The sequence below is a fragment of the Rhinoderma darwinii genome, chromosome 1 (assembly GCF_050947455.1).
Source record: "Rhinoderma darwinii isolate aRhiDar2 chromosome 1, aRhiDar2.hap1, whole genome shotgun sequence".
Lineage (NCBI taxonomy): Eukaryota > Metazoa > Chordata > Amphibia > Anura > Rhinodermatidae > Rhinoderma > Rhinoderma darwinii.
The window spans coordinates 179836662-179859964 of record NC_134687.1 but is presented as its reverse complement, the minus strand read 5'-3'; the positions used below and the strand labels follow the sequence as shown (position 1 = coordinate 179859964).

The window sequence follows — 23303 nt, the reverse complement described above, 5'->3', positions numbered from 1 at the left end:
CTCAAATTTAGACCGTTGCGGTATGAAATTTTCAATTCATATTCTTTGTAATTCATTTGCTACATAAAGTATTTACTTGTAAAAATAGATGCCCCATTATATCTCAAAGGGTGCCCTCCTAGAACCCTGACAACTAATAAGTTACCGGATAATGGTCTTGGAATAATATTTTTTTCATTTGACTATTTAAGCAATTGGAAACCATGTAGACGGAAAACTCAGTTTCCTCTGTTTATTGTTCGGATTAATATACACGTGAAGGCAGCCGTACTCAGTGCTAACAATATCATCTCAAACAAAAGCAGTGATGACTGGCGTTCAGAAAAACCACTTCATTACTGATTCATTAATTACATTTAATTAAAGCCCATCCATAATGGGAGATAAACCACGCAGCTGGCCACTTCAGCCTGTCACCCAACTGAGAGCATAGCTTGTTTAGATAGGCATGCTAACAATATTTATTCGGGATGCGAAGACAGTATTTTCATAGAGGGGCCTTTCATAGAACTGCTTTAACCCCACATTTGGGTCCATACCAGATAAAGTTTCAAAGCAAATATTTTCTTCAACCGGCTCTTGTTTGTTCACAAACAAACATAACTAATGTGTTTGTGATCAATTGTATCATTTCCGCAGTAAGTGTTTAGTTGGATGTCCAAACAAGGTTGATAAATGGTCATGTTTGTTTTTAATTGTTTGCATTGTTCAGGACATTACAGAGGGGCATCAACAATTGACAAAGTTCAAGTAAAAACACTGATAGACAAAATAAGTAGTGGTGCAATAAACAGTTACTACCTTGAACTACCTTGAACTCTTTGTCATGTTCCCAAACCATTCCTGAACAATTTTTGCTGTGTGGCAGGATACATTATTCTACTGAAACAGACCACTGCCATTACGGAATACCGTTACCATAAAGAGGTTACTTGGTCTGCAACAATGTTTAGGTAGCTAGTATGTATCAAAGTAACATCCACAAGAATTGCAGGAACCAAGATTGCCCAGCAGTACATTGCCCAGAAACTCGCACCGGCTTGCCTTTTTCCCCAAGTGCATCTTTGTGCCATCTCTTTCCCAAGTAAATGACGCACACACCCGACTTTTCACATGATGTAAAAGAAAATGTGATTCATCAGACCAGGCCACAGCTCCATGTACCAGTTCTGATGCTCATATGCCCATTGTAGGCGCTTTCAGTGGTGGACAGGAGTCAGCAAGGGCACTCTGACTGGTCTGCAGCTACGCAGCCCAATACACAGCAATGATACAATGCAAGCTACGAGTGTTCTGACGCCATTCTTTCATAGGCAGCATTAACTTTTTCAGCAATCTGTGCTACTGTAGCTCTTCTGTGGGATCAGACCAGACTAGATAGCCTTCGCTCCTCACATACATCAATGAGTCTTGGGCAGAGTCCATGATCCTATCGCCGGTTGGCCAGTTGTCCTTCTTCAGACCACTTTTGGTAGGTACTAAGCACTGCATACTAGGAACACCCCACAAGACTTGCTGTTTTGGAGATGCTCTGACCCAGGTGTCTAAACATCACAATTTAGTTCTTGTGAAAGTTGCTCGCGCTTTACCATTTTATCTGCTTCCAACACATCAACTTCAAGAACTGACTCTTCACTTGCTGCCTAATATTTCCCATAATTAATGTTCTTTACTTCATCTGTCAATGGCTGTAATATTATGGCTGATCGGTGTTCCTTTTCTCTTCTTATCTGCACGGTATTTCATTTGTTGGAGCAGAAGTTTACGCTGCAGAGCTGTTCTTCCTGCTATAACTGTGACTGAACCATAATTGGCCATTAGATCAGCTAATGGAGTGCTTAGACACCCAGTCCAAGGATAAATACAATGTTAAAGAGATATCTCCTGTTTGTTGGTCTTGTATATGTTAAAACCAAAGTAACACCCCTGTGCCATCTGTGCCTGCTTGGATTAGTGCACACCTACACTGATATAGGAACACCCACACATGACCAAATGCATCCTGGGAGCTAACAATGCATGATGCTCCTCTTATAGTGGCCATTCTTTGAAAAGGGGAAAATAGCTATTATGAGACATGTTTTTCATGATTCATCCTGAGGCATAACTCTACATAGTATGAACAGGCAATTTTAACCCATTACTGACATATGACGTATATGTACGTCATAGTCGGAAAGGGAGAAGTATGAAGCAGACTCAAAAACTCAGCCTGCTCCATGCACTGCAGGTATCAGCTGTATAATATATCTAACACCACGCTTCAATGGTCGGAATCGTAGATGACTCCATCCTGGCTGTTTAACTGCTTAGATGCTACGGTCAACAGCGACCACAGCATCTAAGCCGTTAGACAGAAGGGGGCGATCGCGGGGAAGCCAATGGGTATTCAGGGCAGCTAAGGGCCAAATGAAGGCTGCCAGGTCTGCCATTTGGTACCTCTGATTAAGCTCGGCCAGACGCAAAATGTACAATACAAGTATTGCAGTGTATTTTGTGCAAGCGACCTAATGATCGCATGCTGAAGTCCCCTTAAATTAATTTAATAAAGTGTCATTGCCGTAAAAAACAAAAAATACAACTAAAAAAATGCCAGAATTACAGTTTTTGTGTAATTTTGCCTCCCCAGAAATGTTTATAAAAAGTAATCAAAAAGTTGTATGTACCCCAAAATGCTACCAATAAAAACTACAGCTCGCCCTGCAAAAATGATGCATGCACATCCATCGACGACAGAATAAAAAAGTTATGGCTATCAGAATATGTCCACACAATATTTTTTAATAAACTGTTTTCATTTTGTAAAAAGAAAAAAAACATAAAAAAAACAAAATAAATTTGGTATCACCATAATAATATTGATCCACAGAATAAAGTTAATGTAATTTTTACCGCTTGAATGGGAGAAGGCTGCAATACTGTGCTTCGCCACTATGAGTGTGGCAGTTTTGTACAGCATGGATCAGTGTAAGGAATGAAGGAGATGCAGCGGCTCCTTCAAACAGCTGATAGGTGGGGGTGCAGAGAGTCGGAATCCCACCGATCAAATATTAATGGCCTATCCTGAAGATAGGCCACCAATTTTATCTCACCGGCCAACCCCTTTAATAACATTCATTTTACTATATGTGTAGATTCTCCAGTGAAACTGAGTGGCTCACCATTTATGAAATAATAATTTTGGTTAATTGGCGTTATTCCAAAATAATTTCAATACTGTATCTCTTTGTGGAACCCTCAGTGAATTCTCTGGATCAACTCTAATTCTTTAATATAATTATTTAATGAAGTAATTTTGTATTTTAAAAGGACAATTTAGGCTCTGTTCACATTTGCATTGTGGCTTCCATTCATAACAGAAGTCATAATGCTCTGCCAGATCGGTCAATGGGGTCCGTTAATTTCCGCATTGGTTTCTGTCATTTTTGGAGCCTCTGACAGCAGGGTGAACGCAGCCTTAATAAAATATAGTTTCTTTGCTGGTTGGGGAATAAAAAAATCTTTGTTTTCTATCTAACACAAATGATGAATACAGAATACATTCTATAAAATATGAATATTGAATTACCTGTTGACTTGATTTTACTGTAGTTTGATGTAGCATGGGTCGTGCTGAGTCTAGTAAGATCACCATTAGTAAATACTGTGCTAGAAGCGTTTGCAGAATGGTACTGATCTGCAAAATAAAAATGAATCATGTAAATATCCTTTAAGAATTCTTTGTTAGTACAACTTTTTTTTCTTCCATAGATAATCAGATTTTTGGCCTTATCTGACATCTTCAATTGTGTTGGATAAACAGAATGCTTTTTCCATGAAATAAGAAATAATGCTGCATAGCAGATATTTGCCACTGAGAAGAGTTCCTAATGGCAAGTTACCAGTTGGGGGGGGGGGGGGTGTCCCTACACAGTCTGACATTATCCAATCAGTGAAGACAGTGCCCGACTGTGTAAGAACCGCCTCTTTGACAAGGGGAATGGTTACACCAATTTATTCATAAATTTCCAGGAGTAATAACGGAAGAACTGCGCAACGCAGAGTTTTAAGAAAAGGAGCTCCAGAATTGTTATTTTGTGGGGAAAATACAAGTATTTACTAAAACAGACATGTCAGGAGAGTCGACAGGTCTTCTTTAAGGCCTTATTTACACGAGCGTGGCGCATCTCGTTTCACGTCCGAGGTGCACCTGTGCTCTGCGCTGTGGGGCGCGATGTCTCGAATCCCCCATAGATGAAAGTCTATGGAGGGATGCGTGACGTGTGAAAAAATAGGACATGTCCTATTTTCTCACGGACCCTTCAAACACTCCGTTGAAACAACGGCTGTGTGAACGGCCAAAGGTCCGTGGGACGACCGTTGTTTCAGCGGCCGTCACATGGACGTTTAACACGCTCATGTAATAAGGCCTCAGAGGCATATTTTCCAGATATTTTTTGTATTCTATGGACTACTGAATCAGGCAAAACTATTGGCTCATATCTAGTTGTTACTCAGTTCTAAATAGATTACATATTTATTTGCTTTATGCAACTATATGGCATTCAAAAATACAGATTTAAATTCCATTTAAACAGCAGAGTGGCCCAGATTTGCTAAAACACATTTTTTAATCACAAAACGTGTTTCATATGTCAGTTTTAGACAAAATCACGCTGGAGTAAGATGCAACAAATTTATTAAGAGGCGCAAATTTATTAAGGGCTGTCCGCTAAATTTTAGTATATGTGACGTGCCAATGATGCCCCTCCCCCTTCCATTAAGCCCTAGACACTGTTCTTAAAAGTGGCGACAGCAGCGTAAAATGGGAATATGGCATGCAACAAAATTTGTGACTTTTTAATGCTAGTAATTTCCCCTATATGCATTGTAAGGACAGCTGTTGTCACCCTCAAGGGCAGCTGTTGTCACCCTCAAGGGCAGCTGTTGTCACCCTCAAGGGCAGCTGTTGTCACCTTTAAAAATCCAGAATCTGCCAAACCTTACACAATAGAACAGCAGAGACAGGAACTGTCGTTTTGTATATGTTGTTTCATCACGTGACAAATTCAGTTTATTATTAACCCCTTCCCGCTGCTGCTATTTTTTGGATTTTCATTTTCGTTATTTCCTCCCCACTTTCCAAAAGCCATAACTTTTTTTTATTTTTCCATCGACAAAGCTGTATGAAGGCATGATTTTTGCGGGAAGAGTTGTAGTTTTTCATGGCACCATTTATTGTACTATATTATTAGTACTAAATTCTGTGTGGGGCGGATTTTTTTTTTGGGGGGGGGGGGGTTTATTTTACCATGCGGTAAAAAGGACATGTTTACTTTAATCTGCTGGTGACTATGATTAGGGCAATACCACAGTTTTTTTTTTTAGATTTTACAACTTTTAGGGCTTATTTAGACAAACGTGTAATACGTCCGTGCAACGCGAGTGATTTTCACGTGCCTCGCACGGACCTATGTTAATCAATGAGGTCGTTCAGACAGTCCGTGATTTTCACGCAGAGTATGTCCGCTGCGTGAAACGCACGACATGTCCAATATTTGTGCATTGATCGCGCATCACGCACCCATTGAAGTCAATGGGTGCGTTAAAATCACGCCCAGCACACGGAAGCACTTCCGTGTGACGCGCATGATTCGAACAACAGCAGTAAAAAGTATGAATGAAAACAGAAAAGCACCACTTGCTTTTCTGTTTACAAACATACAAATAGAGTGTCATAATGATGGCGGCTGCGTGAAAATCACGCAGCCGCGCATCATATGGTGATGACACACGGAGTTGTTAAGTACCTTTTACGCGCGCAAAACGCCGCATATTTTTGCGTGCGCAAAACTCACACGCTTGTGTAAATCCAGCCTTAAAGGAAGAAAATAATTGTCCAATATAAAATTAGTTTTGTGTTGCCATATTCTGACAGCAGTAACTTTTTTATTATTGTGTCGAGTAGAATGTGGGCTTATTTTTTGTGAGTTGAGCTTTAATTTCTATTGGTACCACATTAAGGTACATGAGACTTTTTGATCACTTTTTATTCAATTTTTTTGTGGTAGACGAGGTGACCAAATAAAATCGATTCTGGCTTTCTGATTATCTTTATTTTACGGATTCAGCGATGCCAGTTATGTTATTTAAAAAAAATTTTACTTTGCTTTTGAGGGAAAATGGGTTTTTTGAACTTTATATATATATATATATATATATATATATATATACGATACCGTTCAAAAGTTTAGGGTCACCTAGAAATTTCCTTATTTTTGCAAGAAAAGCACAGTTTTTTTCAATGAAGATAACATTAAATTAATAAGAAATACACTCTATACATTGTTAATGTGCTAAATGACTATTCTAGCTGCAAACGTCTGGTTTTTAATATTTTTAATGCAATATCTACATAGGTGTATAGAGGCCCATTTCCAGCAACCATCACTCCAGTGTTCTAATGGTACATTGTGTTTGCTAACTGTGTTAGAAGGCTAATGGATGATTAGAAAACACTTGAAAACCCTTGTGCAATTATGTTAGCACCGCTGTAAACAGTTTTGCTGTTTAGAGGAGCTATAAAACTGACCTTCCTTTGAGCTAGTTGAGAATCTGGAGCATTACATTTGTGGGTTCGATTAAACTCTCAAAATGGCTAGAAAAAGAGAGCTTTCATGTGAAACTCGACAGTCTATTCTTGTTCTTAGAAATGAAGGCTATTCCATGCGAGAAATTGCCAAGAAACTGAAGATTTCCTACAACGGTGTGTACTACTCCCTTCAGAGGACAGCACAAACAGGCTCTAACCAGAGTAGAAAGAGAAGTGGGAGGCCCCGCTGCACAACTGAGCAACAAGACAAGTACATTAGAGTCTCTAGTTTGAGAAATAGACGCCTCACAGGTCCTCAACTGGGAGCTTCATTAAATAGTACCCGCAAAACGCCAGTGTCAACGTCTACAGTGAAGAGGCGACTCCGGGATGCTGGCCTTCAGGGCAGAGTGGCAAAGAAAAAGCCATATCTGAGACTGGCTAATAAAAGGAAAAGATTAATATGGGCAAAAGCACACAGACATTGGACAGAGGAAGATTGGAAAAAAGTGTTATGGACAGACGAATCGAAGTTTAAGGTGTTTGGATCACACAGAAGAACATTTGTGAGACGCAGAACAACTGAAAAGATGCTGTAAGAGTGCCTGACGCCATCTGTCAAGCATGGTGGAGGTAATGTGATGGTCTGGGGTTGCTTTGGTGCTGGTAAAGTGGGAGATTTGTACAAGGTAAAGGGGATTTTGAATAAGGAAGGCTATCACTCCATTTTGCAATGCCATGCCATACCCTGTGGACAGCGCTTGATTGGAGCCAATTTCATCCTACAACAGGACAATGAACCAAAGCACACCTCCAAATTATGCAAGAACTATGTAGGGAAGAAGCAGGCAGCTGGTATTCTATCTGTAATGGAGTGGCCAGCGCAGTCACCAGATCTCAACCCCATAGAGCTGTTGTGGGAGCAGCTTGACCGTATGGTACGCAAGAAGTGCCCATCAAGCCAATCCAACTTGTGGGAGGGGCTTCTGGAAGCATGGGGTGAAATTTCTCTCGATTACCTCAGCAAATTAACAGCTAGAATGCCAAAGGTCTGCAATGCTGTAATTGCTGGAAATGGAGCATTCTTTGACGAAAGCAAAGTTTGAAGGTGAAAATTATTATTTGAAATAAAAATCATTATTTCTAACCTTGTCAATGTCTTGACTATATCTTCTAGTCATTTTGCAACTCATTTGATAAATATAAGTGTGAGGTTTCATGGAAAACACAAAATTGTCTGGGTGACCCCAAACTTTTGAACGGTAGTGTATATATATATATTTATATATATATATATATATATATATATATATATATATATATATATATATATATATATATATGGAGACTTGAATCAGCGATCGTTGGATCTCTTACACTACTAATGTATTTCAGTATATCATGATTCTGACAGGCACCAATTAAACCCTGTTCTATGGAGCGTGCTCAGCCCGTGCCCCTGCTCCATACACCCCCACCCGACCTGATGTTGGGAAGGGGTTAAAGGAACATTAAACCGATAAATGAACGATTAAATCGATAGGATATATACTTGCCCACACTTTTTGTACGTATGCAGAATTCTTTCATATTCCTGAAAGTCCTGCTAAAATCTGGCAGAGAACACAGGTGTTATTTTGGCAACGAATCCTTTCTATTTTAAGGACGCAGACTGCTAAGAGGCGTGAGCTAAGGGGCACAGTTTAGCGATACTGATCTCCTATTGCAGACAGGGCAGAGGGGAAAGGCTCCTTCTGCAACCATTTACCTTACACACAGACATAGGATTGTGAAGAGGAGGAGAGGCGAAATGGCTGATCTCTTGTGACACACAGAGAAGATTATTTTATATATTTGTCAGTTTTAATTTCAATATTTAGATTTTTTTTTAATTTTCCTTTCTTTCCGTCACCGTATGAGGGTTTGGTTTTCGTGGGACGAGTCATAGTTTTTAACGGCGCCATTTATTGTACCATATAATTTACTGAAATACGGGAAAAAATTATTTGTGGGGTGGAATAAAAAAAAAACATAATGGATATGATGGATTCGTTATGATCTGTCATGATCAGTTATGACGGATCCGTTTTGTTCTCAATTGACTTATAATGAACCAGTCATGTTTCTGTCAGGTATCAGGTTGTTGTTTTTTTTTTCCTGAATACAATACTTCAGCATGATACGCTATTCTGACCATAAAAATGCAACTGAATCCTGATGGAAAAGAACCAAGGCCCTGTATACATCTGCGTTGGAGGCTCCGTTAGGGGCTTCTGTCCCAGATTCCTTTGTTTTTGCCGGACAAAATAGCACAGCATTCTGCGCTATTATGTCTGGCAAAATTATAGAAACTATGACAGAGACCCGACGAAACCCATTAAAGTCAATGGGTTCCATCGGGCGACTTTGTTTTTCATCATGCAACAGATCTCGAGCTTCCGGTATTCTCGTTGTTTCGCTCCTATGACGGAACAGAACAAGGGAACCCGCAATGCAGATGTGAATACAGCCTAACGGAGGTGTGAACAGAGCTTTAGGGAAGGATTTGCTTGGATTGTTTTTGTGTGTATTTTCTATATTTGGTGTTCCTTTACTTGAGCTACTTTGAATTATAAGCATTTAGCTAGTCTTTACCCCTGTGGTTATTTGAAATCTCAGCATGCCCTATGTTTTTTTGTATATATGATATATATTTTGCTTTTTCTTATTGACTAAAATCGAATGTAAATAAAATGCATGGGGGCTTTATATTGAAGCAGTTCTAAAAACCTTTAATTGCACAGTTAAAAGTATTGTATCAGCTTCAAGTAGTAAACTAAACATTGACACACAAAAGTTAACTTACCAGTTGTGTTGCTCACTTTTGATGTGGCTTCAGTTCCACTCTTTGTTTGATTGTCTGTTGGATCTAGAATAACAGCATCATTTCTATTTGTAACATCTGGACAATGTATCAATTTGCAAACGAAGTGAAATGTAACAAAGTGATGCTTCCACATTTAGCAGCATAAAATATTTAGTGTTTATTTGGAGTAAGTGTACGTGCTTATGAAAACCATAAATTGTTTAATCAAAGAATTACCGGATGGTCTGATTGGAGGGAGAGTTGGGGTAGACGTTGGAGTTAAGCCGTTTCCTGCAAATCAAATACACATTTCATTATTTGCTCTATGAACATAATAGGAATCACAATAGCTTACATGAAAATTATATAAGACCTAGAATTTTGCCTTATGCCATACCTCTATTATTCCTCCTGGAAATGTATGAAGAAAATACAGGGCATTGATTGGACAGTCAGACTGTGTAGGGACAGGCTCTATTTACTAAAACAAACATGTCAGGAGAGTTGACAGGTCCTCTTTAAAGTACGGCTCCCACTTGAATCTGAATACATAACTGCACATGTTTGGAGAATGTCTAAAGTTTTCAGATAGCTATTGTCTGGACAGTTATAAATATATATAAATCATATCCCAGGAAATGCTATAATTTAAAATAGTAGAATTGTAAACATCTAACAACTGCAACAACTACTTGTAATAATAGTGACTTAAAAGTTGCTCATTTATATCTAGGACCTGGTTGTTTATGATAACCGAATTTGAGGGCACAGTTCGAGATTTTATTATTATTAAAATATATCTCTAGTGAAATAATTTATGTAATCATAGCCACCAACCTCACAATAACTAACATTATATATACACTATAGTAGACAGCAGGTAGACGGACAGCAGCTAGACGGGCTGGGAGTGACTCAATAATGTGCTGGTAGGTTGTCTCAGGTATCTGGAGCCATGCTGACTGCAGTGCATCCCATATTTTCTGGAGGGTGCGTGGGGGAGGATCCATAGAGTGAACAAGACGATCGAGGTGGTCCCACAGATGCTCAATTGGGTTTAAGTCTGGCGAATTAGGGGGCCAGGGAAGTACTTGGAAGTCTTGGTCATGCTCGTCCAATTCCGATACTGCCGTGCAAATTGAAGCCTTTTTTTTCTGATGCACCTTTGTTAGCATAGGAGCAGTAACCATCCATCTGCTTCGGAGCCCCATACGCAGTAGGGTTCGCTGAACTGTTGTTTTAGACACATGTCTGGTAGCCCCCTGGTTGATTTTCATGATGAGCTTCTCCACTATAGCGTGTTGTTCTGCCCTCGCCCACCTTCGGTTATTCCCAATGGTGACATTTGTTCACTCACAATACATTTTCACCCCAGCAGCACGCGTACAGTTCACAAACTGCACTGGTTGAGAAATACTGCCACCCTTGGCCTGAAAGCCAATAATCATCACTTTTTGTAACTCTGATAAACCCTTTTACCCATGGCAACGAGTGATGTGTGTTCAAACAGCCTATTGCACACCTTATATACCCACCAAGCCAGCCCACGATACATCACTTCCTTCATGTGCTATGCGCTGCCGACGTCGAAAGTAGGAGGTGGTCATAATAATGTGACTTGACTGTGTATATATATATATATATAGATATATATATATATGTACATATATATATATACATATATATATATATATATATATATATATACACTGTGTATATATATATATATATATATATATATATATATATATATTACTTAAAAAAGACCTCATAGAGAGAGTGAAATGTTGTGGTGGTGTTTGGTGAATAAACCTCTAATTAATTTTTTGATTCGGAGTGCTGCTTCCTTGCTCTTTCTTTGTACATGATTGTGAGGAAAAGGGTAGTTTCTCTGGAGCTTGCACCAACCGTGAAGTCGTTCCTGCTACTGTGCTGCTCCATTTTGCGCTATTTTTTTATGTATATATATATATATATATACATATATATATATATATATATATATATATATACAGTGCCCACCAAAAGTTCTGGAACACCCTCATAACTTTTGAACAGCTCGAGGTTAAAGTTTTGAAATTTGGTGGGATTTAATGTGGTCATAAAATCTACCAGTTAACGCCGGGGGCTCAGCAAAATCTTAAATGGCACAGTGGGGCTCATTGAAAGCTCCTTTCAATACGAAAAAAATGCCGCAATCGATTTTGAAATAGGATTTTTTGCTGAGATATTTAGCTTTAAAGTTATCATCTTCATTATCGGATTACCGCCGGTGTTAGCATTACCCAAAATGTACCGTGTCGGTAAAATCCTAAATGTTTGTGGGCGCGTGTGCTTGTGTGTGTGAGCTTGGGAATGTCACATCAAGGTGACTTTAACCCCTTCAGGATTGAGCCTGTTTTGGCTTTCAGGACGAAGCCGATTTTTCAAATCTGACATGTGTCACTTTATGTGGTAATAACTCCGGAATGCTTTTGCCTATCCAAGTGGTTCTGAGATTGTTTTCTCGTGACATATTGTACTTTATGTTAGGAAAAAAATTTGGTCGATAAATTCAATATTTATTTGTAAAAAAACACCAAGATTTAGAGAAAATTAGCAAAAATTAAAATTTTTCGAAATTTAAATGTATTTGCTTGTAAGACAGATAGTAATACCACACAAAATACTTACTAGTTTATATTTACCATATGTCTTCTTTATGTCTGCATCGTTTTTAGAACATTCTTTTATTTTTATAGGACGTTACAAGGCTTAGAACTGTAGCAGCAATTTCTCATATTTTCAAGAAAATTTCAAAAGCCTATTTTTTCAGGGACCAGTTCAGTTCTAAAGTGGCTTTGAGGGCCTTATATATTAGAAAGTCCCCATAAATCACCCCATTTTGAAAACTGCACCCTCGAAGTATTCAAAACAGCATTTAGAAAGTGTTTTAACCCTTTAGGCATTTCACAGGAATTAAAGCAAAATAGAGGTGAAATGTACAATTTTCATTTTTTTTTTTTGAAAATTCATTTGTAATACATTTTTTCTGTACCACAGAAGGTTTTACCCAAGAAATGCAACTCAATATTTATTGCCCAGATTCTGCAGTTTTTAGAAATATCCCACATGTGGTCCTAGTGCGGTAATGGACTGAAACACAGGCAAAGGAGCACCTAGTGGATTTTGGGGCCTCCTTTTTTTTTGAATATATTTTAGGCACCATGTCAGGTTTGAATAGGTCTTGTGGTACCAAAACAGTAAAGACCCCCCAAAAGTGACCCCATTTTGGAAACTATACCCCTCATGGAATTTATCTATGGGTATAGTTAGCATTTTGAACCGACAGTTTTTTTTTCTAAATTTGTTTGAATTAGTATGTGAAGATGAAAATCTACTTTTTTTGTGAAAAAAACCTAGGAATTTAAAATTTTTACAAGGAATAAAGTAGAAAAAAAACCCCAACATATGTAAAGCAATTTCTTCCGATTATAGCAATACCCCATATGTGGTAATAAACTGCTGTTTGGACCACAGCAGGCCTCAGAAGAGAAGGAGCACCATTTGGATTTCTGATTTTGCTGGAATAGTTTTCAGTGCCGTGTCGTGTTTGCAATGCACTGGAGGGATGAAAACCGTGGAAACCCCCCAATAGTGACCCCATTTTGGAAACTACACCCCTCAAGGAATTTTTCTAAGGGTAAAGTTAGCATTTTGACCCCACAGTTGTTTTGCTGAATTAATTGGAATTAGTCTGTAAAGGTAAAAATCTACTTTTTTTCTGTAAGAACTTAGACATTTTTCATTTTTACAAGGAATAAAGGAGAAAAAGCACCCCAACATTTGTAAAACAATTTCTCCTGATTACATAAATAGCCCAAATGTAGTAATAAACTGCTGTTTGGACCCACACCGGGGCTTAGAAGGGAAGGAGCGCTATTTGGCTTTTGGAGCTCCAATTTAGCTGGAATAGTTTTTGGGTGTCATGTCGAATTTGCAAAGCCCTTGAGAGACCGAAACAGTGGAAGCCCCCAAAAAGTAACCCCATTTGGGAAACTACACCACTTAAGGAATCTATCTAGGGGTATAGTGAGCATTTAGGCCCCACACGTCTTTTGCAGAATTTATTAGAATTAGGCCGTGAAAATTAATATCAACATTATTTCCACTAAATTTTTTCATTAGAAAGTAATTAACCCTTTCCGAACTGATCCATGTTTTGCTTTTTCTTTTTCGTTTTTCCTCCCCGCTTTCCGAGAGCCACAACTTTTTTATTTTTCCGTCAATAGAGTGGTGTGAGGGCTTATTTTTTGCGGGACGAGCTGTAGTTTTTATTGGTACCATTTTTTGGTACATAAGACTTTTTGATCACTTTTTATTAAATTTTTTGTAGAGCCTAGGTGACCAAAAAACTGAGATTTTGCCGTTTAAAATTCTTTATTTTTCACGGCGTTCACCATGCGAGTTCAATAATGGTATATTGTAATAGCTTGGACTTTTACGGACGCAGCGATACCAATTTTGTGTATTTTTTTACATTACTTTAGAGAAAAAATTTCAAAAGGGTTTCTTTTTGGACTTTAAATATTTATTACATTTTTTCCACTAATCATAACTATTTACTTTTGTTTTTACATATTTTATTAGTCCCCCTAGGAGACTTGAACCAGCAATCGTTAGATCACTGGTAGAATACACTGCAATACTAATGTATTGCAGTATATTGTCATTTTTACAGGCTCCTGTAACAACGTGATCGCTGTTTCTGTCCGTTAGTCCCGGGCATCAGCTGTAATACACAGCTGACACCCGCAGCGTATGGGGCGGGCTCAGCGCGTGAGACGCTCCATATATCACCCCCACACCCCGACATGCTATCAAGTCATGTTGCGCGAAAGCTTTAATGCGCAGCGGATGGTGCAGAGTGAAAATTAAAAATTTCCACTGATGTGCCATTTTAGTGCACTATATGTTGTGCCCAGTTTGTGGCACAAATACCTCATAAAATATTAACCGGGTTCTCCCGGGTATGGCAACGCCATATCGGTGGACGTAAACGGCTGTTTGGGCACGCTGTAGGGCTCAGAAGGGAGTGAGCGCCATTTGGCTTTAGGAGCGCAGATTTTGCTTGGTAGTAGCTGTGGCATTTTGCTGGTATTTCAGTTTATAATGCGGGGGCATATGTAGGCTGGGCAGAGTACATCAGGGGCATAATAAGAGGGTATAATAATGGGGCAAATAAATAATAATCCGCAGATATGTGGCCAGTGTCGCACTTATAAATGGCACCCGATCCTATCCGCTTTGGAACACTGCACATTTTGCATCGCCATAATCTGGGAGCCGGAACTTTTTTTATTTTTTCACCAACAGAATTGCATGAGGGCTTATTTGTTGAGGTACAATCTGTAATTTTAATTTGTACCATTTTGGGGTACATGCGATTTTGTTGATCACTTTTTATTCCATTATTCTGCGGGTCGGTACGATTACGGCGATACCATATTTATATAGGTTTTTTTATGTTTTGCAGCGTTTGCGCAATAAAATAACTTATTTAGAAAATAAATGATTTTTTGTGTCACCATATTCTGAGAGCCATAACTTTTTTATTTTTCAGTCAAAAAAGCTGTGTAAGGGCTTGTTTTTCGCGGGACGGGTTGTAGTTTGTATTGGTACTATTTTGGCGTACATGCAAGTTTTTGATCACTTTTCATTGTATATTTTGGGAGGGGTGGTGACCAAAAAATAGTGATTCTGGCATTATTTTTCGTTTATTTGTTTTGCGGTGTTCACCGTGCGGAAAAAATAATATTATAGTTTTATAGTTGGGGTCGTTATGAATGCGGTGATACCAAATATGTGTACTTTTTCTTTTACGTGTTAATTTTTTTCCTATAATAAAAGACTTATTATAGGGAAAAAAAGCAGTGTTTGTTTATGTAACTTATAACTTTTAGTTTTACACTTTTTTTAAAACATTTTTATTCTTTTTTTTACTTTTTTCACTTGTCCCACTAGGGGACACTTAGACTTGCAGCTCTGATCGCTGCTGGAATACATTACAGTACCTACGTAGTGTAATGTATTCTAACTGTCATTGTGACGTGACAGTCACACTGACAGGAAGCCTACGACGACAAGCCTCCGGCTGGTCCTCATAGGCTTCTGTACATGGCAGCCCGGAAGCCATTGTCTGGTGTCCGGTTGCCATGGGTACCATCGCCAGCCCCCGTGATTTCACGTGGGGGCTGCCGATCGGCGCTAAACACCTTAATTGTGGCGTTCAAAATCGACCGCCGCAATTAAAGGGTTGACTGCCGAAATCAGCGGCGATGGGCTGCTGATCGGCAACGGGGAATGCAGGGCAGACACCCTGCACAGTTAACCGCCGCTGCGGTGTAGCGCCACGCGGCGGTTAACTGTCAAAGCACAGACATAACTGCACGTCAAGGTGCGCGAGCTTACTGCACACATCGACGTGCAGTTACGTCAAGGTGTGGGAAAGGGTTAAATTACGTATTATTACAAATCGGCCTCGTCGATAAAAAAAGGACCTTGTCTATGATTGTAACATGATTTCATGTGTGCACATTTCGGTAGTCGCTTGTGAATTTCAAGGGAGCGCTAATTCGGAGAGTAATTTTCATTTTTGTACATTTCTATTGTCATATCACAAAATGCATTAGGCCGAAACGGAAAGGATCACTTTATTGATCATGTATGGCGAAGAAAAAATAAGATCCTATCGAGAAGTAGCGGCTTCAATGCCACTTATCCTATCCGTGATCCAATTTCATTGTCAACTGTTAAAAGAACTGTTCATCGTTTCAAAATAACCGGTTCAATTAAAGAGCTTGAAATCTTCTGAACAATCATTTTCCTGATCAATGGATTGGTAGAAGAGGCCCGATAGAATGGCCACCGAGATCACCAGATCTGACTCCATTAGACTATTTTGTACTGGGGGTATTTAAAAACTGAAGTCTATGAGACTAGGATCGCAAACTCAGACGAGCTGCGGGAAAGAATTGTGAACATTTCAAATTCAATCACACCAGATGTTATAAATAACGTTATCGACACGTTTTACGTTCGCTTAGGACACTGTCAAGTTGTTGAAGGACATCAGTTCGAACATTTGATTTAATACAGTAATTGTTGTGTTTGTACTACTACACATAATACATGTCCTCAGTCTTGCTTTGGTTGGCCGGACAACACACACACACACACACACACATAGCACATAGAGGGTTTGGAGTCGTTAAATACCGGGGGAATGACGAACCCCGGGGTCCTTATCTCGGGATGTGTACACACATACACACACACACACACTCACACAAAAGTGAGAGGCAAGGGGATTCACATTAATCTAGCACTCCGATGAGATGTAAATCCGACCGTGCGACCCCTGCTGGTACATTTTGGGTAATGCTAACACCGGCGGTAGCGGATAATGAAGATGATAACTTTAACGTTAAATATCTCAGCGAAAAATAAATCCTATCTCAAAATCGTTTGCAGCATCGTTATTTGTATTGAAAAGAGCTTTCAAGTGAGCCCCCACTCGACCCCCCGTGCCTTTTATGTATATATACACACACTATATGAACAAAAGTATTGGAACATCTACACATTACACCTACAGGAGCTTTTATGACATTCCATTCTAAATCTCTAGCCATTTATAGGGAATTGGTCCCCCTTTTGCAGCTAAAACAGCTTCCACTCTTGTGGGAAGGCTATCTACCAGATTTTGGAGGGTGTCTGTGGGAATTTTTGCCCAAATTCGGCACTCAACAAAACACGTTTTCCGTACTCCAGATTCTAGTGGCGGCATGCTTTACACCACTCCATCCAACGCTTGCCATTGTGCTTTGTGATGTAATGCTTACATGCCGCTGCTCGGCCATAGAAACCCATGTCATGAAGCTCCCGGTGCACAGTTTTTGTGCTGATGTTAATGACAGAGGAGGTTTGGAACTCTGCAGTTATTAAATCAGCAGAGCGTTGACAACTTTTATGCACTTTGAGTCTCAGAACTCGGTGACAACGATCCGTAACTTTATGTGGTCTGCCACATCATTGGTGAGTTGTTGTGGTTCCTAAACACTTCCACTTTGCAATAATACCTTTCAGAGTTCATCGTGGAATATCTAGGAGGGAAGAAATTTCACAAACTGACTTGTTGCAACGGTGGCATCCTTCCACGCTGGAATTCAGTGATCCCTTTACAACGACCCATTCTTTCACAAATGTCTGTAAAGGCAGACTCTATGGTTAGGTGCTTACATTTTATACACCTGTGGAAATGTAACTGGAATGAAACACCTGAATTTAATGATTAAGCGTTGTGCCCCAATTGTAATGTCGGGGTAGGGAGACAGACAGGTAAGCCCTAATCTACCCGCCACTCAGTCCCTGCCTACTTGCACGGCCCGAGGATAGGCCATCAATGTTTAGGGACTGGACAACCCCTTTAAGCCTACGATGTAGCAGGCTTAGAGGGCCCATGAGACAGGATCACAGATTGTGTGATGCTGTCTGCTGGGCCCTGTATCTAAACCAATCACATGGTAGGCTTAGATACATGGCCCATGTGTGATCCTGTCTGATGGGCCCTGTATTTAAGCCTACCATGTGTGATACTGTCTGCTGGGCCACTGTATCTAATCCTATCAGGTGTGATACTGTCTGCTGAGCCAATGTATCTAATCCTATCCATAATTTATAGGGTCATAGTGCTATGGATATGCTATGCTGTCTCCTATACACACACACAAAAAGTTTTTTTTGGGCGGACACATATGTATTGGGGCTATTCCCCCTGACATTTTAAGTCCTTAGTGACGCCCCTTAGGAGACCCAGCGATGAAACTGCGGACCGTCGGCCATGAGAAGCTTGCAGGGGGGGGCCCAATAAGAACTTTTGCATCAGGGCCCATGAGCCTTTAGCTACGCCCCTGATTACATCTCTGCTTTATCTTTATGTTGAGTATATTTACAATGGTAACAGCCCTTTTACTGGCACTGAGGGCTGGGATAATGGAATACTGGAACAGCACTTTTGCATTGTTTAGGATAATTTGTGTAACCACTTTATATATTGTTTTTTGATATTATTAGCTCACAGATGGACATTGGGATATTGTACAGGAATTCATAGTCATACCACAACAATGCATGCTATTGTAATATAAATCATCATAATAACCTAAATAAAATGCAGCAGAAGTCATTTCTAATGGGTCATTATGTACAGCAAAATTTAATAACCATAGACCTCTGCCTGGTCATCTACAATTTATGTAAATTAATGATTTGTAAATTATTATAACAGTTAAAAAAGAAGATATAATCGTTACAACATTATAACAAAGAAGTTATACAACTAAGCAAAGTCGGCAAGTGTATTAACCAGTACAATTCTCTAATGAATAATTCAGGCTGATTATTGAATATAATAAATTTAAGGTTATTCGAGGACAATGATAAAACGCAGCAGGCACTGTATAATATACATAATTTATTAGTGTATCTTCTACAAGCTGTACACTTTATTCTTTACATTTTATCAACACATGCAAATAAAGCCATCCACTAACCAAAAGAGTATTGTTCTCTAGAGCTTAGGTTATGTTGTTCACGCTGTTCTGTTTGTGTAGTGTTACATATTTACAAGTTGTAGACTCAGGTGTCGGAGAGAAGTAGTTAACATTCAACTGCCTGGATTAAAAATATTATATAATATACGAGGGTGAGTCAAATATTATCCGCTCTCTGGCTGTAGAAATTATTTTAATCAACTTTCAGAAAAGACAAATATATAATTTTTCGACATAATCTCCCTGCTTTTCAATACATTTTATCCATCTGTCAACAAGTTTTCGTATACCCACTATAAAAATGTTTTAGGCTGAGCTGCGAGGCTACTAATGCACCACTATCTAAACCTCTTCATCAGACGTGAATCTTTGACCTCGTAGGACTTCTTCCAGAGGACCAAACAGGTGATAGTCTACCTATTAGAATCAGTTCACGTGCAGGCTCAACATTATCATAGTTGTGGACGTGGACGGGCGTCCGGCTCCTTCTTCATGGCTGACACTAGTGCGGCCTTCCTTGAATTTATCGATTCATTCATACACACGTCTTTACGACAAAACACTTTCTCCATACTGTACAGAAAGTCTTCGATAAATATCGGCTCCATACACACCCTCAGACCACAAAAAAAAATCACCGCACGCTGCTCTTCTTTCGTGCAAATCACAAGATGTAACACGTTCAAACCTGCACAGCAGTGACTGGGGAGATAGTGACCTCATACGGAAATCGCTGATAAAACAGTGCGGCCAAAAGAAGTTTTAAAATAACAGGAGTGCGGATAATTTTTGAGTCACCCTCGTATGTGTAGGAATGTTTTTAAAATGTATTTAAAGGTGATTTCCACTTAAAATGTAAACTGTATGTGAACCCTTGTAAACCGTGTCAGAAAATTGCATCAATAAGGAACCAGGTGCTGAGACCCCAACAATCGCTTGAACGTGATCTTCCAACTGCCATGTTCTTTTTACCAATAGTTTGCAGCGTTCAGCTCTTCAAGCTATGCTGTTGTGATAGTGATGCTGCCAAAAAATAAGATCCTTTCTTTGATGTTGAGGTGGACATTTTTACAAAAGTTACAAGACCTGCTGTTATATTTCTTGTCACTTTTAAATTAGTTGACAAGTTAAGTTAGTTATCAGTTCCTAAGAAGCTAACTCAAAATTGACAACTCACATATAATATTTTTGGGAATACTATTTCTGAGCACATTTTAGCAGAGATTTAGGATTACCTAGTGTTTTGTGAGCAGGTTGATGTTTAACTCCTTAACGACCACTCACCGTCCTTTGTGACACGAGCAAAGACTGGGGGATCCCTCTGCAGTCAGATCTGAGGTCGTAGGAAGGACCCCAGAGCTGTCTGTTCAGTATGCCTGCTGTGAGGGCACACTATATGCTACCCTAACTGCAGCCTGCGTCATAGTGACATACAAGAGTATGCTAAGGCTTCGTTCACATCTGCGTCAGGGCTCCGTTCAGACGTTCCATCTGAGCTTTCCGTCGGAACGGAGCCCTGACTGATGCAAACGGAAACCATAGGTTTCTGTTTCCATCACCATTGATTTCAATGGTGATGGATCCGGTGACAATGGTTTCCGTTTGTCTCCGTTGTGCAAGAGTTCCGCTGTTTTGACTAAATGAATTAACTACGGTATTCATTCCGTCAAGACGACGGAACCCTTGCACAGCGGAGACAAACGGAAACCATTAGCACCGAATCCGTCACCATTGAAATCAATGGTGATGGAAACCGAAACCTATGGTTTCCGTTTGTGTCAGTCAGGGCTTCGTTCCGAGGGAAAGCTCCGACAGATCGTCGGAACGCAGTTGTGAACGAAGTCTTATACATTTAACGTAAAAAATAAAGTTCTAAATAATGTTCTCTTAATGGGATTTTAAAAAAAATTAACAAATAAATAAAAAATTTCCCCAAAAAGTCTTTTTTTTTTTGCATAAAACATATTTTATTGCCCATACACTACATAAAAACTAAAAACCTACACATACTAGGTATCTACATATATATCGTAATAACCTGAACAATTCATTTGACAGGTTTTTTAGCGTGAAACGTGAATGGGACAAAAAATAAAGCAAAAAAAACAAAACAATGCAGAGAATTGCTTTTTCCTATATTAACGCCGTAAAAATAAATTATATAACTTACACAGTGAAATTTTTTACCCCCAAACCGCGCAGAAATAAAATACAATCACCAACCCCCCCCCCATAAAACAAGCCCTCATACAATCACATCAATGAAAAAATAAAAAAATATCTATGCTGCTATTAGGCAGAAACATGTAGCTGGTCATAAGGGCCTTTTCAGGTCTGGTCATTAAGGGGTTAAGCAACGCTGCTTGTGTCCAATGTATTGTTTATTATTCATATGACATTACATAGCTACATACTTAGTACAGTTCAAAAAAGACTTATGTCCAGTTTAACTAAGGGATGGAAGAAAGTGAAGGGATATGAAAAAAATCTCCCTGCTGACTCCCAGTGTCGAACAGACTGGATCAACATTCAAACAAGAATTTTATACGTTGACATAGGAGCTGATATTTTTATGCTCTAGGAAATGATCTAAGCCTTTTTTAAAGCCATCTGCTGTCCCTGCTGTGACCAGCTCCTGTGGTTGACTATTCCATAGATTCACAGTTCTCACACTAAAGAAGGCTTGTCGCTGTCATGTCTGTGGCTGCGGTCCGTGAGGTTTACTCTCCCCCTGACGGCCGCAGTCATGGGTCTGCGAGCGCTGGCCCCAGTCTCCTCCTCAGGAGACGCCAGCGCTCACTTCCACTCACCTCGGCCGGGTGCCGTAGGGTACTGTTCCTCAGACTACACCTCCTGGCAGTGTTGATCCTCGTTTTTCTTTGCAACTTCCTGACCGCTATGATGGAGATGCAAGTACCTGTCATGGATTTTTGAACCAGTGCCAGCTCCACTTCAGCCTGTATTCAAGGGCATTTTCGTCTGAGGGCGCAAAGGTCGCTTTCATCATCTCTCTTCTTACTGGCAAGGCCCTTGCATGGGCGAACTCTATCTGGGAGAGACAAGGACCAGAGACCCGTGACTTCCAGGGGTTCCTCCGGACATTTCACAGTGTTTGAGGAGCTTGGACGAGTCTCCTCTGCAGCGGCTTCCTTGCTGAACCTACGCCAAGGAGACATCTCTCTGGGCGAGTACGCCATCCACTTCCGCACCCTGGCAGGAGAACTGATGTGGAACAATGAGGCCCTGGTAGCTACATTCTGGCATGGACTGTCTCCTAAAATTAAAAACAAACTTGCCGCTCGAGACGTGCCGTCTACCTTGGATGACCTCATCCTTCTGGCTGCCCGGATTAATAGAAGGCTCCAAGAACGGCTCCAAGAGGTTCGTCGGGAGGGAGGTCTTCCTAGTCTGGTCCCTACCTTGCACAAACCCCTGCTGTCCTCAGATGCCGATCCTCCTAAGGAGTCTGTGAGGATGGACCAATGTAAGCTATCTACCCAGGAGAGACAACGAAGACGCACTTCGGGACTCTGTCTTTATTGCGGCCTCGGAGGCCATCTTGTGCGTCTGTGTCCCCAAAAGCCCCAAAGTCTAGGGTTGGTAGGAAAGACAACCTTGGGCAAAGAAGGACTCCCATCTAAGTTGTCCATACCCGTGACCATAGTGTCCGATGAGAAAACACATCATGTCTCTGCATATCTGGACTCTGGATCCGCTGCTAATTTCATTTGTAGAGACCTGGTGGACCTTCTTCAATTACCCACTACCCCTCTGGAGAGACCGTTGATGGTTGTATCGGTAAATAGACTACCTCTGCTAGACCCAGTTATAGCTGTGACCAAGCTGCTGAGGCTCCAAGTAGGGGCTCTCCACTCGGAACTTCTATCTTTATATATGTCCTATCCAGAGCCGTTAACCCTGTGCAGCTGGACCTGGAAGACAGGATGGTTGGATCCAGCGTAGGTAAAGATAAAAAGGAAACTTTTTCCAAGTTTTAATATTCTTTTTTTAAAAAATATGGAGTGTTCAGCAGCATATAAATTATCTCGCAATGGACAAAGATATAATGGTAGGTAGCCTACGCGTTTCGGACGGTGTCTCCGTCCTTATTCATGGCTTGGGATACCTGCCTTGGCTCCGACTACATGCCCTAGTCCTGGACTGGAACTCTGTAAAGGTTCTCCAGTGGGGCCCCGAGTGTCACAGCCGATGCCTGGTGCATATTCGTTCGGTCCAGCCTCCTCTGCCTCGGTCATTGGCAGGATTGCCTGGTCATTATGCTGCATTTTTGGAC

At 40.2% G+C, this 23303-nt stretch overlaps 1 protein-coding gene across 1 annotated transcript in view; it reads right to left on the bottom strand.

Annotated features, from left to right (window-relative positions):
* EMCN (endomucin) overlaps positions 1 to 23303 on the bottom strand; it is a 139504-nt gene that overhangs the window by 61247 nt on the left and 54954 nt on the right. The window contains exons 4-6 of the mRNA XM_075849765.1: positions 9654 to 9707; positions 9417 to 9479; positions 3569 to 3676 (exon numbers count right to left, since the gene is read on the bottom strand). Coding sequence (XP_075705880.1) covers positions 3569 to 3676; positions 9417 to 9479; positions 9654 to 9707 — 225 coding nt within the window. The remainder of the gene's footprint in view (positions 1 to 3568; positions 3677 to 9416; positions 9480 to 9653; positions 9708 to 23303) is intronic.